General features: G+C 35.6%; 1 protein-coding gene across 8 annotated transcripts in view; it reads left to right on the top strand.

Annotated features, from left to right (window-relative positions):
* Nucleotides 1–17,680, top strand: part of KMT2E (lysine methyltransferase 2E (inactive)) — a 99,331-nt gene that overhangs the window by 50,726 nt on the left and 30,925 nt on the right. For all 8 annotated transcript variants that reach the window (XM_082846744.1, XM_082846746.1, XM_082846739.1 and 5 more), the window contains 4 exons: nucleotides 921–1,001; nucleotides 9,164–9,222; nucleotides 10,114–10,286; nucleotides 14,286–14,324. In XM_082846744.1, the coding sequence (XP_082702870.1) occupies nucleotides 921–1,001; nucleotides 9,164–9,222; nucleotides 10,114–10,286; nucleotides 14,286–14,324 (352 nt within the window). The remainder of the gene's footprint in view (nucleotides 1–920; nucleotides 1,002–9,163; nucleotides 9,223–10,113; nucleotides 10,287–14,285; nucleotides 14,325–17,680) is intronic.

Raw genomic sequence — 17,680 nt, 5'->3', positions numbered from 1 at the left:
AATTAAGACTATTTTTAGAAACAGGCATATATATCAACTTTAGACCAATTAAAGTCTTGGCAATAAAATGCAAAATAATAGCATTGAGAAATTTGCCTCAAGTTGGTCCATGTATCACATTAAAAATAGAGTTCATAATAGGTTTAGTCTCTATCTTCATGAAATGACTCTTGGATTCTTTAACTTCATCTTCTCTGCCATCATTCTAGTTCTTTCCATTGTTCTTTAACTGAGATCTGGAATGTTGGAAAAGCCTCTTAGTTGATTTTTATGCCTCCAGTTTCTTAACTTCTTTGAATTAACACTGTATACCATCAAAGCAACCTCTAGTTGTTACCTGTTGCCAATTAGAGGAATGCTCCGCAAATCCTGACATTCCAGGTTGTATGTAATCTGACTGCATTTTACTAATTCAGTTTTATCCCCCTCTGTTTCTCAAAATGAACATTCTTCTTCAGATATATTAACTGCCTTCTGGCTGTTGCTCCCAGTATCTGTCTACTTGAGAAAATGTTGCTATAATGAGGTCTTTTCTTCCTAATTTCCCAAGTGAGGTTCTCTTCAAGTCTCTGTTATTCTTCAGGATTCTTTTCCCATTAATTCAAAGCATTGTGGACATCTCCAGTTTGTGATTTCTAATTATATTTGTAATGTATACCTTTTACATTGTAAAATTATATTTGCTTTAGAAATTTATATCATATATATAATATCCTATATTTGTCCTCTTATTTTTGCATTTCAAAGTTTTATCTTCCCGAGGACATATTTCTATGAATTCTTCGTATTACCTTTTACACTGCTAAACTCAAAGTAGACACTTATTAACTGATAGTTAAATGGAATATCAAATCTTAATTTAAGGATGATTTTAATAATATTTTATATGTTCTGCTTTTCTTTTTTTTTCCTTTTTAAAGTGTTTGGCAACATATTGACTGCATGGGGATTGACAGGCAGCATATTCCTGATACATATCTTTGTGAACGTTGTCAGCCTAGGTAAGTTGTACATACAGTAAAATTGCCAGTCATTTTACTGAGGTAATCTTTAGTTATTAGAAATTTATGTATGAATTCTAGATTAAACAATTAATGGATACTGTATTTCATCGAATCTAAGATGGAAGAAGTTTCCTTTTTATGGTTTGTTTTGTTTTTTGGGTTTTTTTCTTTTTCCATTCTGACATCTCTAAAATCAATAAGAATCTTTCCATTGATAGCATGTCATGGTTTATTTTCTAGGGTTTTTAATGATGCATGAAATAATAGTGCCTTTTTTAAGTGATGACATCTTTTTTTCAGTGGACTGCAAATTATGTTATAAAGTTACTAGAAGGACATTTCGTTAGTTACAGAATTTTGCAGGGCTTTTACTGTCATTCTGCTTGTTGGCAGTAATGTGTTTTCTTCCCATTTCTTTTTTGTGCTTTTCAAAAAAAATCTTTTTTAATGGACATTTCAAACCTATATAAAAGTAATAGTGTAATGAACCTGCATGTTTCCACCACCCAGCTTCAACAATTGTCAATAATCTTTTTTCATTTACATTGCTGTGTCTTTCTCCTTCACATATTGTTTTAATGCAAATCCCAAATATATTATTTCATTCATATGTATCCTTATGTATTTCAGTATGTATGTATTTGTGTATGTGTATTTCAGTATGTATCTATAAAAGAATTTTTTAACAAAAATCTATAACCACAAAACGATTATTATATTGATACATGCAACAAAATCTATTACATCCAGCCATTCTTAAAGTATTGATTGGTTGCTATACATCTCTTTTAAGTCTCTAGTAATCTAAAGCTACACCCCTTACCCAACCAACCCCAGTCTCCTTTGCAGTGTGTTTCTTTAAGGGACTGAATTGTCTATTTATCCTGGTGAGTTTGCCAATTGCATTATCATGGTTTAACAGATTTCTCTCTATAGATATTTCTGTAAATAGGTGTGTGATTAGATTTAGGTCCCTTTTTTTTTTTTTTTTTAGGGGGGGGTTAGACTTTCATACACTGTGTTCTATCAGGTGACACATCTTATAATATATGAATGGGACCCATTGATGGTTATTTTAAAGATCCATTAATTTATTAGGGGTTGCAAATTAGTGACATGTTAATTCTATTGCTTATCACTTATTAGCTGGACTATTTCTGTAGAAAACTTCCCCATATTAACTGTTCAGTTCTCTTAAGGTATATTTCACTGAGGAAAGGCAGGATAAATGCTTGTTGATTTGTAGCCTTTATCAGTTTTTAGAATAGTGAAAAGAATTCTAAGTGTCATTATGAAGTCAGGGATTTAAACATATTGGATATCAGTCTGTTGCAGTTATCCTTTCTTTTTAAATATTTATTTATTTGGTTGCATAGGGTCTTAGTTACGGCAGGCGGGCTCCATAGTTGCGGCACGTGGACTCATTAGTTGTGGCATGTGGGCTGCTTAGTTGTGGCTCACGGGCTTGTTAGTTGCAGCTCGCCAGCTCCTTAGTTGTGGCATGCAAACTCTTAGTTGCAGCATGCATGTGGGACCTAGTTTCCTGACCAGGGATCGAACCTGGGACCCCTGCATTGGGAGCGTGGAGTCTTATCCACTGTACCACCAGGGGAGTCCCTATTATCTTTTTTTTTTTTGGCTGTGTTGGGTCTTCGTTGCTGTGTGCGGGCTTTCTCTAGTTGCGGCGAGCGGGGCCTACTCTTCGTTGTAGTGTGCGGGCTTCTCATTGCAGTGGCTTCTCTTGTTGCAGTGCATGGGCTCTAGGCTCATGGGCTTCAGTAGTTGCAGCACACGGGCTCAGTAGTTGCAGCATGCGGGCCCTAGAGCACATGGACTTCAGTAGTTGCTGTGCGTGGACTCAGTAGTTGCAGCACACGGGCTCAGTAGTTGTGGCTTGCAGGCTCTAGATTTCAGGCTCAGTAGTTGTGGCGCATGGGCTTAGTTGCTCTATGGCATGTGGGATCTTCCCAGACCAGGGATCGAACCCGTGTCCCCTGCATTGGCAGGCAGATTCTTAACCACTGTGCCTCCAGGGAAGTCCCCCTATTATCCTTATTTATGTTGAAATTTTGTCCCATTTTTGGTTAATGGGAACCACTTTGAGTTGGCTTTGCGGTCCTTTTGACAATACCCTAGTAGTACTTGCTAGCTTTGTGCAATCTAATACGACAAGATGTCTCGGGCTTATCTCATACTTCTGTGCCCCACGCTCAGAATTGGTTTTCAAGACCAGAATCTGAGAGCTAGTAATGCTCCTTCCTCTGGAACTACTCAATGTTGCTAGGTCTTTTTAGTAGATGAACCTAGTCTACTAGAAGTTTTGTCTGTTTGTTTATTTTTAAGATAAAATACATGAGTTTATACAGATAATTGCAATTTAAATTTAGGAATACAGTTGACCTTTGAACAACATAGGTTTGAACTGTGCATGTCCACTTATGCATGGAATTTTTTCAATAGTTAATACTACAGAACTACACACTCTGCATTTCGGCACCCCAGCCCTCACGTTGTTCAGAGGTCAACTGTACAAGGTTTTCATTTAACTGTTTCTGTATTCCATCTGTGTCTCTCTTTATCCTAGTTCTCAACAACACATACAGTAGTGTAATTAGAGTATCATGTAATTTGCTCAACTGCTTAATCCCATAGAAGAATGTAACAGTCTCAGAGTAAGAGTACCAACAATAGCACCTGTAACAATATGATTATGTAACACACTTCAGAACTTTTTTTTCCTGTAAGATATTTTCTACAGGGATGTATAGTTAATTTTTTGTGTTTAAAGTCTCTTGAAAGAATTTTATTGTGTGGTTATAACACCAACTGGGTACACACTTCTGGGTTAGGTTATTAGTTTTATTTTTTTATTTTATTTTTTTAATAAATTTATTTTATTTACTTATTTTTGGCTGCATTGGGTCTTCGTTGCTGCGTGCGGGCTTTCTCAAGTTGTGGCGAGCAGGGGCTACTCTTCGTTGCGTTGCGTGGCCTTCTCCTTGCGGTGGCGTCTCTTGTTGAGGAGCATGGGCTCTAGGGCGCACGGGCTTCAGTAGTTGCAGCACGCAGGCTCAGTAGTTGTGGCTCAGAGACTCTAGAACGCAGGCTCAGTAGTTGTGGCATACAAGCTTAGTTGCTCCACAGCATGTAGGATCTTCTGGGACCAGGACTCGAACCCATGTCCCCCTGCATTGGCAGGGGGATTCTTAACGTCTGCACCACCAGGGAAGCCCTAGTTTTATTTTTGATTTTTTAAAAATTAAACTTTTGAAGTAATGTGGGTTTGCATGCATTTGTGAAATAATACAGAGATCCTGCGTATCCTTTATTCAGTTTCTCCCAGTGGTAACATCTTGCAAAACTGTTAATACAATATCACAGCCAGAATATTGACATTGGTATAGTCAAGCTACAAAACATTTCAATCACAAAGATTCCTATGCTGCCTTTCCTAGCCGTACCTACCTCCCACCTCTTACCCCTCCCATCCCTGACCTTTGGCAACCACTAAATCTGTACTCCATTTCAGTAATTCTGTCATTTTAAGAATGTTACATAAATGGAATCACACAGTATGTGACCTTTTGGAATTGGCTTTTTTTTTTTTTTTTTTTCTTCGGCACGCGGGCCTCTCACTGTTGTGGCCTCTCCCGTTGCGGAGCACAAGCTCCGGATGCGCAGGCTCAGCGGCCCTGGCTCACGGGCCCAGCCGCTCTGCGGCATGTGGGATCTTCCCAGACCAGGGCACGAACCCGTGTCCCTGGCATCGGCAGGCGGACTCTCAACCACTGTGCCACCAGGGAAGCCCTTGGGATTGGCTTTTTTTTTACTGAGCATAATTCCCTGGAAAGCCAGCTAATTTGTGGCATATATCAGTATCTCACTTTTTTCTATTTTTAAGTAGTGTTATGTGGTATATATGTACCAGAGTTTGTTTAACCACTCACCTACTGAAGGACATTTGGGTCATTTCCACTTTTTGGCTATTACAAATAAAGTTGCTCTGAACATTTGTGTACAGGTTTTGGTGTAAACCTAAGTTTTGTTTTCTCTGGGATAAATGCCTAAGAGTGCAATTGCTTGGTCATATGGTAGTTAGTTGCATGTTCAGTTTTATAAGAAATTGTCAAATTATTTTGCAGAGTAGTTGTATCATTTTTTCATTCCTACCAGAAATGGATGAGTAATATAGCAATTTTATTTTTAAGGATTGCTTTTTGTACTTTATTTTTATAATTATATGCTTGTTTAATTATGTAAGAATTAGTCACATCATTCTAAAGTCAAATATTTAAGACAAGGTACATTCAAATAAGTCTAACATTTACGACCCCTGTTCCTTCCACTTTGGAAGTAACAGTTTTTTAAAAATTGATTATTCCTTCCATTGTTTGTTATATTAGAAACAGATATGCACATATATATATATATTTGTATTCTCCTTACTTAGATAAGCAGTAGTATAGTAGAGTTTTTGCCACATTAGTTTTTTGTCTTAAAAATATATCCTGAAGATCACTTCATAGTAGTAATATAGAGATTGACTCATTTCTTTCTGTAGCTTCAAGGTGCTCCATCTTTTTCATGTACTGTAGTTTAGTCATCCCTTTGAGTGGACATTTGAGTTGTTTCCAGTCTTGTGTAATTGCAAGTGGAAGTGGGATTGTTCAGTAAAAGGGTAAATGTATATATCAAATTTTGTCAGATATTGCCAAATTCCCCTCCAGTAGCAACTGTCCAGTTTTGAATTCCCACCAGTCATGGATAAGCATGCCTATTTTCCCCAGCCTCACAGTAGAGTTTTTGATGGAGTTGGAGTTTTGCTGGTTTAACTAGATGAGAGATGGTAATCTCAGTGTTTTATTGATACTTTTCATTTGTTTATTATGAGTGAGGTTTTTCCTTTTTTTCTTTTTTATTGGAGTATAACTGCCTTACAATGTGTTAGTTTCCGCTGTACAGTAAAGTGAATCAGCTATATGTATACGTATATCCCCTCCCTCTTGGACCTCCCTCCCACCGCACCCCCCGATCCCACCCATCTAGATCACCACAGAGCACCGAGCCGAGCTTCCTGTGCTTTATAGCAGGTTCCCACTGGCTATCTGTTTTATGCATGGTAATGTATATATGTCAATCCTAATCTCCCAATTCATCCCACCCTCCCCTTCCCCCCCGCACCCCGCCGTGTCCACATGTCCATTCTCTACGTTTGCATCTCTATTCCTACCCTGGAAGTAGGTTCATCTCTACCATTTTTCTAGATTCCATGTATATGCATTAATGTACGATATTTGTTTTTCTGACTTACTTTTCTCTGTATGACAGACTCTAGGTCCATCCACATCTCTACAAATGACCCAATTTCGTTCCTTTCTATGGCTAAGTAATATTCCATTGTATATATGTACCATATCTTCTTTATCCATTCATCTATTGTTAGACATTTAGGTTGTTTCCATATCCTAGCTATTGTAAATAGTGTTGCAGTGAACACTGGGGTACATGTGTTCTTTTGAATTACAGTTTTCTCAGGGTATGTGACCAATAGTGGGATTGCTGGGTCATATGATAGTTGTATTTTTAGTTTTTCAAGGAACCTCCATACTGTTCTCCATAGTGGCTGTATCAGTTTACATTCCCACCAACAGTGCAAGAGGGTTCGCTTTTTTCCACACCCTCTCCAGCATTTATTGTTTGTAGATTTTTTTTTTTTTTTTCGGTACGCGGGCCTCTCACTGTTGTGGCCTCTCCCATTGCGGAGCACAGGCTCTGGATGTGCAGGCTCAGCGGCCATGGCTCACAGGCCTAGCCACTCCGCAGCATGTAGGATCTTCCCGGACCGGGGCACGAACCTGTGTCCTCTGCATCAGCAGGCAGACTCTCAACCACTGCACCACCAGGGAAGCCCTGTTTGTAGATTTTTTGATGATGGCCATTCTGAGTGGTGAGAGGTGATACCTCATTGTAGTTTTGATTTGCATTTCTCTAATAATTAGTGATGTTGAGCATCTTTCCATGTGCCTCTTGGCCATCTGTATGTCTTCTTTGCAGATATGTCTATTTAGGTCGTCCACCCATTTTTTGATCGGGTTGTTGGTTTTTAAAAAATTTTTTTTAATATTAAGCTCCATGAGCTGTTTGTATATTTTGGAGATTAATCCCCTGTTGGTTGCTTTGTTTGCAAATATTTTCTCCCATTCTGAGGGTTGTCTTTTTGACTTGTTTATGGTTTCCTTTGCTGTGCAAAAGCTTTTAAGTTTCATTAGGTCCCATTTGTTTACTTCTGTTTTTATCTTCATTACTGTAGGAGGTGGGTCACAAAAGATCTTGCTGTGGTTTATGTCGATGAGTGTTTTTCCTATGTTTTCCTCTGAAAGTTTTATAGTGTCCGGTCTTACATTTAGGTCTTTAATCCATTTTGAGTTTATTTTTGTGTATGGTGTTAGGGAGTGTTCTAATTTCATTCTTTTACATGTAGCTGTCCAGTTTTCCCAGCACCACTTATTGAAGAGGCTGTCTTATCTCCATTGTATATTCTTGCTTCCTTTGTCATAGATTAGGTGACCATAGGTGCATGGGTTTATCTCTGGGCTTTCTCTCCTGTTCCATTGATCTGTATGTCTGTTTTTGTGCTAGTACCATGCTGTCTTGATTACTGTAGCTTTGTAGTATAGTTTGAAGTCGGGGAGTCTAATTCCTCCAGCTCCATTTTTCTTTCTCAAGATTGCTTTGGGTGTTCAGGGTCTTTTGTGTTTCCATACAAATTGTAAAATTTTTTGTTCTAATTTTGTGAAGAATGCCATTGGTAATTTGATAGGAATTGTATTGAATCTGTAGGTTGCTTTGGGTAGTATAGTCATTTTCACAATATTGATTCTTCCAGTCCAAGAACATGGTATATTTCTCCCATCTGTTTGTGTCATCTTTGATTTCTTCAATGAGTTCTTTATAGTTTTCTGAGTACAGGTCTTTTGCCTCCTTAGGTAGGTTTATTCCTAGGTATTTTATTCTTTTCATTGCAGTAAATGGGAGTGTTTCCTTAATTTCTCTTTCTGATCTTGCGTTGTTAGTGTATAGGAATGCAAGAGATTTCTGTGCATTAATTTTGTATCCTGCAACTTTACCAGATTCATTGATGAGCTCTAGTAGTTTTCTGATGGCATCTTTAGGATTTTCTATGTATAGTATCATGTCATCTGCAAACAGTGACCGTTTTACTTCTTCTTTTCCAGTTTGGATTTCTTTTCATTTTCTTCTCTGATTGCCGTGGCTAGGACTTCTAAAACTATGTTGAATAAGAGTGGTGAGAGTGGACATATCCTTGTATGAGTGAGGTTTTTCTTTGATTTTGTTTCACTTTATAATAGTTACTAGCCTTTTTCCAGATAGTTGGGGTTTTTTTAACATGTTAAAATCTTTTTTTTTAATCATGGGGTAAAAATCTGCTGATTTTCAGTAAAGCTTGGTTAAAAACTGACCATTAGGGAGGACAGTCACTTGAGTGATATCTGCTTATTGTTCTGTGATAACTAGAATTATCAGTGATGGTAGGATAGTTTTATGTCCTACTAGATATTAAGGCAAGTCTTATTACTGAGTAGTAGGTATTTCAGTCTAAAGCTCTTATTCTCCCATCTCAGCTCCCATGTAAGAACTATATCTAGTTATTTGACATTTAGACTAATAAGTTTAGACAGTGAAAACGCTTTGGGGGCGGAGAGCGGGGCAAGTAAACAGTTACTATGGATGATGTACTTCATGAGCGGAGGCTGGGGGAGGTTAATGAAATATTTTGCTTAATTGTTAAATGTTTAGTGTTTATTATTTCAAAATTGGAAATTAGGCAAATAGTAATAATGCAATAATGACGCTAACATGTCCCCCCAGACTTTTTGGTTTGTTCAGTTTGGAAAAAAAAAGTACTAGTTTCCAAAGTAAAAAATTATTTTCTTAACAGAGTCACTTAACTGGCATCTACTGCTAATTATGCTAGATCAAATCTAAACTGTAAGGCAAGTGATGTACGTATATTTTATACTGTACATTTTTCAATAAGAACATAGAGAAATTATCAAGTTTATCACATTTAAAACAGATCTGCTTTATATCTAAATTTATGAAAGTTTATAAATAATCATGTTAATATTTTAATATAGGAGTTTGGATAAAGAGAGGGCGGTGCTACTACAACGCCGGAAAAGGGAAAATATGTCAGGTGGGTGAAAAGGATCTATAGTAAATTAACTTTAGTATGATTGAGAGAATAAGTGCCCTGCATATTTTTTAGTCAGACGTAAACTGCTTGCTAATGAACGTTGATTGTATATATAATTTACAATCTCAAGTGTAGGTTTTAAATACTCTTTTTTTTACAGATTTTATAGAACAGTAATGTATTTATTTTAGGAAATATGGAAAATAAATAAAAATCATCCATATTTTCTTGCACATAGGTAACCTATTGGTTTAAAGATGTAAAATATGTTTGCTCTTTTGAAAGATGGTGATCCGTTAGTTGATCATGTGCAATAGTGTTTATTTCATTTTTAGGAACAGGATTTGAAGTTGTAACATATGCCAAACTTTCACTTTGGCTTATAAAACATGTTGCCACCAATACAACTATTTTTGAATAACCATAGTTTATTGAACTGTGTGATGGACATTTGGGCTGTTATTATAGATAGTAACGTCATGAAACCCTCTTGGATAAGGGTTTTTTTGTACTTTTCCCATTTTATCTGTGGATAGATCCCTAGAAATGGGGTTGCTGGGTGAAGAGGGTAAGTGTATATAGAATTCTGCTAGATATAGCTAAATTCCCCTTCATAGAGAATTCTGAATTTCCACTGGCTATGTTTGTAAGTGTCTGTTTCCCACAGTCACATCACCTGAGTGTGTTGTCAGATTTTGTATCCTTTCTAGTTTAACATATCAGAAATATATTTGCAGTTTGCATTTAAATGTGTCTTACTGAGTGAGGAAGTGAAAAAATATGTTTATTCTTCAGAAAGGTGGGGGAATAATAGTTTGTCATGTGGAATGCTGTTTTATTGTTTGAAGTAGAAGTATTACTTGTGCAATAATTTTTATTTTGCCTTTGAAGATGGTGATACCAGTGCAACTGAGAGTGGTGATGAGGTTCCTGTGGAATTATATACTGCATTTCAGCATACCCCGACATCGATTACTTTAACTGCTTCAAGAGTTTCCAAGGTTAATGATAAAAGAAGGAAAAAAAGTGGGGAGAAAGAACAAAACATTTCAAAATGTAAAAAAGTAAGTTTTTCCTATTTTGAAGATGAATAGATAGGAAGTGGTAGAAGTAATGGATAGTAGCTAGAGAAGGTAGCAGCATCTAAGCTTACTCAAACTCATTTAAAATTTTTAATGTGTTTTAAAGATTGAAATGGAGTAGAGAAAAATGTTTGCAAACTGCTTTAAATCATCACTCTGATGAGACTAGTCATAGAAATGCAAAAGCTAAAATAAGATTTAGTGGGTTGTTGGTTTAGAAAACAGAAATAACAGTTCTAAATTTTTAATAGCTTATAAAGAGGTAGAGGAGCATATAATGATTGTGAATGGTTGTTTATAGCTGTTTGTCTCTGAATCATATTTAATCATTTTAATAAGGCTCCACATTTGTTGAATTTCTTATGATCTAGATTTTTCTCACTTAAATTTTTGTATTAAAATATCACCAGGAGGGGCTTCCCTGGTGGCGCAGTGGTTGGGAGTCTGCCTGCCGATGCAGGGGACACGGGTTCATGCCCCGGTCCGGGAAGATCCCACATGCCACGGAGCAGCTGGGCCCATGAGCCGTGGCCGCTGAGCCTGCGCGTCCGGAGCTTGTGCTCTGCAACGGGAGAGGCCACAACAGTGAGAGGCCCGCGTACTGCAAAAAATATATATATATATCACCAGGATATGATGGCAGAAAACTATTTATAAGCCACTTTTTAATAAATTTGTTATAATTACTAATGAAGTTTTTTGTCATGTAAGGTAAAAGATACTTTCAATAATGACTATATATTTATTAAAGAGTGAAATTATACGTAGGTATAAAATCATTTTTTTTGAGTAATTCTTCATGATATTATTTGGTTATTTAATAGGCAGCATGTATTTTTTTTTTTACATTTAATTAATTTTGGGGGCTGCGTTGGGTCTTGGTTGCTGCGCACAGGCTTTCTCTAGTTGAGGTGAGCGGGGCTACTCTTCATTGCGGTGCACAGGCTTCTCACTGTGGTGGCTTCTCTTGTTGTGGAGCGCGGGCTCTAGGTGCGCGGGCTCAGTAGTTGTGGCACACAGGCTTAGTTGCTCCGCGGCGTGTGGGATCTTCCCAGACCAGGGCTCAAACCGGTGTCCCCAGTGCATTGGCAGTCGGATTCTTTTTTTTGTTTTGTTTTTGTTTTTGTTTTTTTTGCGGTACGAGGGCCTCTCACTGTTGTGGCCTCTCCCATTGCGGAGCACAGGCTCCAGACGCGCAGGGTCAGCGGCCATGGCTTACGGGCCCAGCCGCTCCGCGGCATGTGGGATCTTCCCAGACCGGGGCACGAACCTGTGTCCCCTGCATTGGCAGGCGGACTCTCAACCACTGCGTCACCAGGGAAGCCCAGCAGTCGGATTCTTAACCACTGCGCCACCAGGGAAGTCCGGCAGCATGTACTTTTAAATATCTTTTTCATTTTCTAATTTCACCTCCCTGTTTAAAATAAGTCTTGATTCTAGCAGTCTTCACATATGTGTCTCTCTCTAATTTTGCTATTCTTCTCCTGTATTTTATTCAGTCTGGACAACTATTACCAAATTCTCCCTCTGATTTCTGATATGTTATCTTTACTTAAGCTGTTCCCTTCATTGTTCAGAATATTCTCTTCTCCATCTTTATCTTTTAAACTCCTACTCTACTTTGAGGCCCATCTAAAGCAGTACTTTTTTCGATGAAATTTGCTATGATGATCTTTCTTTGCATTTCATCATGGCACTTGAACCTATTATTACAGCACTTAAGCACATTTTGCTTTATTTCATTGTTATTTTCCTCATCTCAGATTGTAACTTATACAGAGAAAGTGATTGTCTATTAAGTGCTTTTTACAATTTAGGAACTCGTGTTTAGGTATTGACCTAATTTTTTCATCTACTGCTTTCAAATTATGCCTTCTCTGTTTACTGTATAAAAGTTACTTGGAAATGTTATCCTTGTGTAGTTCTATTTTTAGGTCATCTAGATTAACAAATCTACTTTTTTAATAAAACAGATTTTGCATTTTCTCTGGCTGGAATGACTTTTGGCTATTTAAAATGAATCAATTCTGTCTTGGAGCACATTTTATTTGTTTCAGAATATTGTTGTATATTTAAAAAGAATTTTTTCTCTCTTGTTAAGTTAGTAATACTTGATAAGGGTTAGAAAAAAAAATCCAGGAACTGGGCGTAAAAGATTTAGTTTGCTTTACTGTTAAGTTTTTACTATTATTTGGGGGCAATATATAGTTAAAAATATATAGCAGAAGGATATATCTAATTTCGCTTTTTATTCAGCCTGTTGTTATGGCTAACTGTTAAAAATGTGAATGGAGTTAACAATAGACATTCTGGACAGATGACATTTAAAAAATACTCATAAAACCCTATTAAGGTATTGTTGGTTGGTGTTTTAGCACTTTAGGGCTTTGGCATGAAGCGTTAACACTGTTAACGACATGGATTGTGTATTGTGACCCATATATTAGGATTTTAATTTTTTTTTAATTTTTTAAATTTTCTAATTTTACTTGAAAAGAATTTTTCAAACTTGATATTAAGTTTTTCATAAAACTATGGTCAGCACATATTACTTACTTATGAATGTTCTATTTTTCTTTCAGTGTTTCCTCTGTAAATCAAACTTGCATCTTCTTTCATCATACTTCAAATTCTTCTTTTGTTTCAGCAGCACAGCCATTATCTAGGTTTAAAAATCTTTAAGTCATCTTTAGTCTTTGACATTCAGAGTTATTGTCAAAAGCACTATTGATTTTTCCTTGGGAATGTCTCTTCAGTATATTGTTATTTTTCTTCCTTTTTGCTTCTATAAACCCAGTCTACGCCCTTATTACCTCTAGTACAGTAATATCTTCTTTAATTTCTCCAACTTTATCCTCTTTCTACTTTAGTCCATTCTGCATTTGGTTCTGACATTTTCTGTGAATATCGTTTTTATATCCCTTCTTTGCTCAGAGGTATTTCATGGATTCCTTCATCATAGTGAAGAACATACGGTATTTAAGTCAGAATCTTAAAATGTGACTTTTTAAATAAGGCTTTCATGACCTACTTTTACATTTTTTTTAGCCAGTCTTACGTCATAACTATTTTCAGTAGGTAACAAGTGCGGTATATTAGTTTTTCTTTGAGTGTGACATATTTCTTCCTATTGCGTGCCATCTTTCATATTTCTTTAGTACCAGAATTGTATTTCTTTCAGTTGTCCACCTGTCTGAACATATCTATTCTCCATAGTCCTAGCTCTTTTTCTGTGTTTTACGTGAAGGTTCTTTTCTTCTGCTGCTGCTTCTCCTTCTCCTTCTCCTCCTCCTCCTCTTTTTAATAAAACTTGCTGTCTTCCAACGTATAGTCTGCACACAAATTTGGAACTTAAATAAATTAGGAACTATATTGCTTACTCTAGGTTTAGTGTTCGTAAGTCTCTCGAAATAAGAGTGTACACTTTGGGGAGTGGAGTGGTGAAGTAAGTCTTAGATAACACGTTAGGACTTGGCAGATTAGAGAGCTCCCATTCAATATTTACTGAGTAAGTACAGTTCTTTTCACCATAGTGCTTATAATTTGAGTCCCTACTAGTAAGTGCTCAAGTATTACTCTCTAGTTGACTTAGAAATTAAAGTAATAACAAAATTATTTTAACCCACCCCAAAACTTGGCTCATGACTTAAAACTACTGCAATATTTTTAATACCTTCCAACTTTTATCAAATATTTTTCCATGATTGTAATATTGAGCACACAGAAAATTTAGAAATTTTCTTAGCATTGTATCTTATACATATTTTCATGTTATTACATAGTCTGTATTTATTTTTAATAGTAGTACAGTGTTCTAGTAGAAGACTTTACTTCAACATTCCCCTAGTTCTGACTGTATTGGTTATTACCATATTTTGTGTTATTTATGCGACTTCAATAAAAAGCTTGAGTGAACTCATTTTTAAATATTAATTATATCCAGTTTTTAAAAAACTAACTCAGAATTCCATGTTATTTCAGGCCTTTCGTGAAGGATCTAGGAAATCATCAAGAGTTAAGGTAAACACATTAAATTTAAGCCCTTATTATCAGTTGTCAAATATCTAGTGGTTAACTAAGTGGTTGCTTGTTCATAATAAAGTAAATTATGCTGTCTTAGTTCTGTGTCATTTTATTGCTTATTATCTTTACCAGAAGTGGGACCATAGAGAATTATAATAGGGTTAATATACCACTCTTGGAGTTTATTAACACTGTTAAAACATTAAACAAAAGGAGATATATAAGTAATTTCTAATAGTAAAATTTCTAATACTAAAATTAAAAATTTTCATTTATCATTATATTCCGTGTCTCCAGTACCACTAGTATTCTAGACATAGAAATGCAAAATAATATTTGGAATTTGAAATTTTGCTGTTTTGCAAAGTTGGAATTCTAGTGATTTAGTTGTCAGTAGTTATAAAATATTATAAAATCACCATAGATTCACCGTGTAAGTACAAACTGGTCACTTGTGCCTTGAATTAATTAGAATACATCCTCAATGTTGTAGATGCCAAGATTGCTGAGAGAAGCAAGCCCCCCCAGCTGTGCCTCCCCTTAAAAGATAGGTTTCTGTTGGATCACGGAGGTCAACTATACAGTGTTACTCTAACTTTCTAGGTTAGGTAGTAAAGGAGAATGAATATCTCAAGTTGCCAGATATTAAAATAGGATGTGGGAAGCGTGTTAGAATACATCTGTTGTCGCCATAGTATAAAGTGTAATCATTATTAATTATTCCACATTCCTGGAAAACAGATCATTAAGCAGCTGTCCAATGATTATTCTTGCATAGTTTTGGAACTCTTTCTTAAGAATGTTAATACATGGTGTCACTCAGCATACTGCAAGTCCAAAGTCTTATAAAATGTTCTGTATATGTTAAAGTTGGGGGTTTTATATTTACTATATTAAACTTGTATTTATGGGATTTTCTCTGACACCAGAATGAAGAGGTCTGAAAAAGGGTTTTTTATTAAGCTGTTGGAACTATTGATACTCCAGTGGTTTTCCTTTTTTCCCATTTTATCTAATCTGAATAGCAGGCTTAATGAGGAAGGAGCATCTTTTACTTAACTGAGATATTTTCATTTATTACTTAAAGAAGTGACAGATTAAAATTTGAAAAATACTTTGTTCATCTTTGAAAATTTTTTCGTTAACTTGAATATGTCTTTAAGATCATTACATTTCTAATAAGTAATTCTGTCATATTAAAAAGGCTCAAGAGATATAGAAGAGCTGTATTGAAGAGAAACCAAGTTAGTAGAGGATTTATTTGGGGAGGGGGAGGGAGAGCAAAAAAAATTAAAAGCTGAGAAGATTTCTTTAATAAAGCTGATGAAAACCTTAATATGTAGTGTCATATAGGAGAAAGACAAATACTGTATATTATCACTTATATGTGGAATCTAAACAATAAAACAAATGAATAAGTAGAATAGAAACAGACTCACAGATACAGAGAACAAACTAGTAGTTACCAGTGGGGGAAGGGGTGACAAGGGCAAGATGGGGTTAGGGGCTTAAGAGGTACAAACTACTATGTATAGAATAAATAAGCTACAAGGATAATAATAATAAGCAAAGGGAATATAGCCAATATTTTATAATCACTTTAAATGAAGTATGATCAATAAAAAATTTTGAATCACTACATTGTACACCTGAAACTAATATAATATTGTAAATCAGTTATACCTCAATATATAAACAAATAAATAGGGGTAGTAAAAAAAGTGATTGTAAACTTTTGTGTCTGTATATAGTATTTGAAAAACATTTTTGTATTATATAAGCCATATTCACTATAGAAAATTTTGAAAAATAAAAAAAGAATAAAAATAAATAAAGGCCCAAAAATATGTGATGTTTCATATTTGTATAAAAATCTGTTCTTTATCAAGTGGTCATTGTAATGTAGAATATATAATTCCGTAAAAGATCAGTTGGTAAAAGAAACCTACCCCTATCAAATAGTTGAGCAACTTACTATCGTTTGTTTCATTATAGAAAAGAATACTTTTTGTAGTAAAGATTAGTTACTTCTATGGAAGGTGGACTGATGGTAAATTTTAGTAAGTGTTACCATACACATGTACATGTCTAACAGCATATATAAGAATTTTCATGAAATCTATATGTGATTTTTAAATTTCACAGTTATGGTAGGTTGTACACATTATAGAAATAATCTGTCTTCTCATACAGGTGTTCCATTCTGTAGAAAAATTGATGAACAGCATTTGCAAACAACTAAATTGAAACTTCTTGTGTTAATAAATCCATTATAAATTTGAATTATGCTATTGATAAGATATATGTTTTTGTTATCTGCATTAATTGATTTTCATCCTAAGACTGCAAATAATTAATTGAGGGAGTCCAGGCTTTAATAAACTTTTTAAATGTGTGGTAATTATGCCTTTCTCTAAGTTGCATTCCAATGAGAAAAGATTCCCTTTTTGTTTCCTAAAGCCTATTGAGAGGTTGTAACTTTTCACTGCTTGGCATTTAGCATTCTTTTTCTTTTTTTAAAAAATTTTTATTAGGGTATTGTTGATTTACAATGTTGTGTTAGTTTCTGCTGTACAGCAAAGTGAATCAGTTATACGTATATCCACTCTTTTTTAGATTCTTTTCCCATGTAAGTCATTACAGAGTACTGAGTAGAGTTGCCTGTGCTATATAGTAGGTCCTTATTAGTTATCTATTTTATATATAGTAGTGTGTATATGTCAATCCCAATGTCCCAATTTATCCCTCCCCCCTTTCCCCCTTGGTAACCAAACCATAAGTTTGTTTTCTGCATCTGTGACTCTATTTCTGTTTTGTAAATTACTTCATTTGTACCATTGTTTTAGATTCCACATACAAGCGATATCGTATGACATTTGTCTTTCTCTCTTTGACTTACTTCACTCAGTCTAACAATCTCTAGATCCATCCATGTTGCTGCAAATGGCATTATTTCGTTCTTTCTATGGCTGAGTAATATTCCATTGTATGTATGTACCACCTCTTCTTTATCCATTCATCCATCGATGGACATTTAGGTTGTCCATGTCCTGGCTATTGTATATAGTGCTGCAGTGAACAATGGGCTGCATGTATCTTTTCGAACTATGGTTTTCTGCAGACGTATGCCCAGGAGTAGGATTGCTGGATCATGTGGTAGCTCTATTTTCAGTTTTTTAAGGAACCTCCATACTGTTCTCCATAGTGGCTGTACCAATTTACATTCCCACCAACAGTGCAAGAGGGTTCCCTTTTCTCCATACCCTCTCCAGCATTTATTGTTTGTAGAATTTTTGATGATGGCCATTCTGATTGGTGAGAGGTGATACCTCATTGTAGTTTTGATTTGCATT

Source organism: Leucopleurus acutus, assembly GCF_964270905.1.
Source record: "Leucopleurus acutus genome assembly, chromosome: 9".
Lineage (NCBI taxonomy): Eukaryota > Metazoa > Chordata > Mammalia > Artiodactyla > Delphinidae > Leucopleurus > Leucopleurus acutus.
The sequence above is the reverse complement of the archived record's forward strand: the minus strand, read 5'-3'. Positions and strand labels throughout refer to the sequence as shown.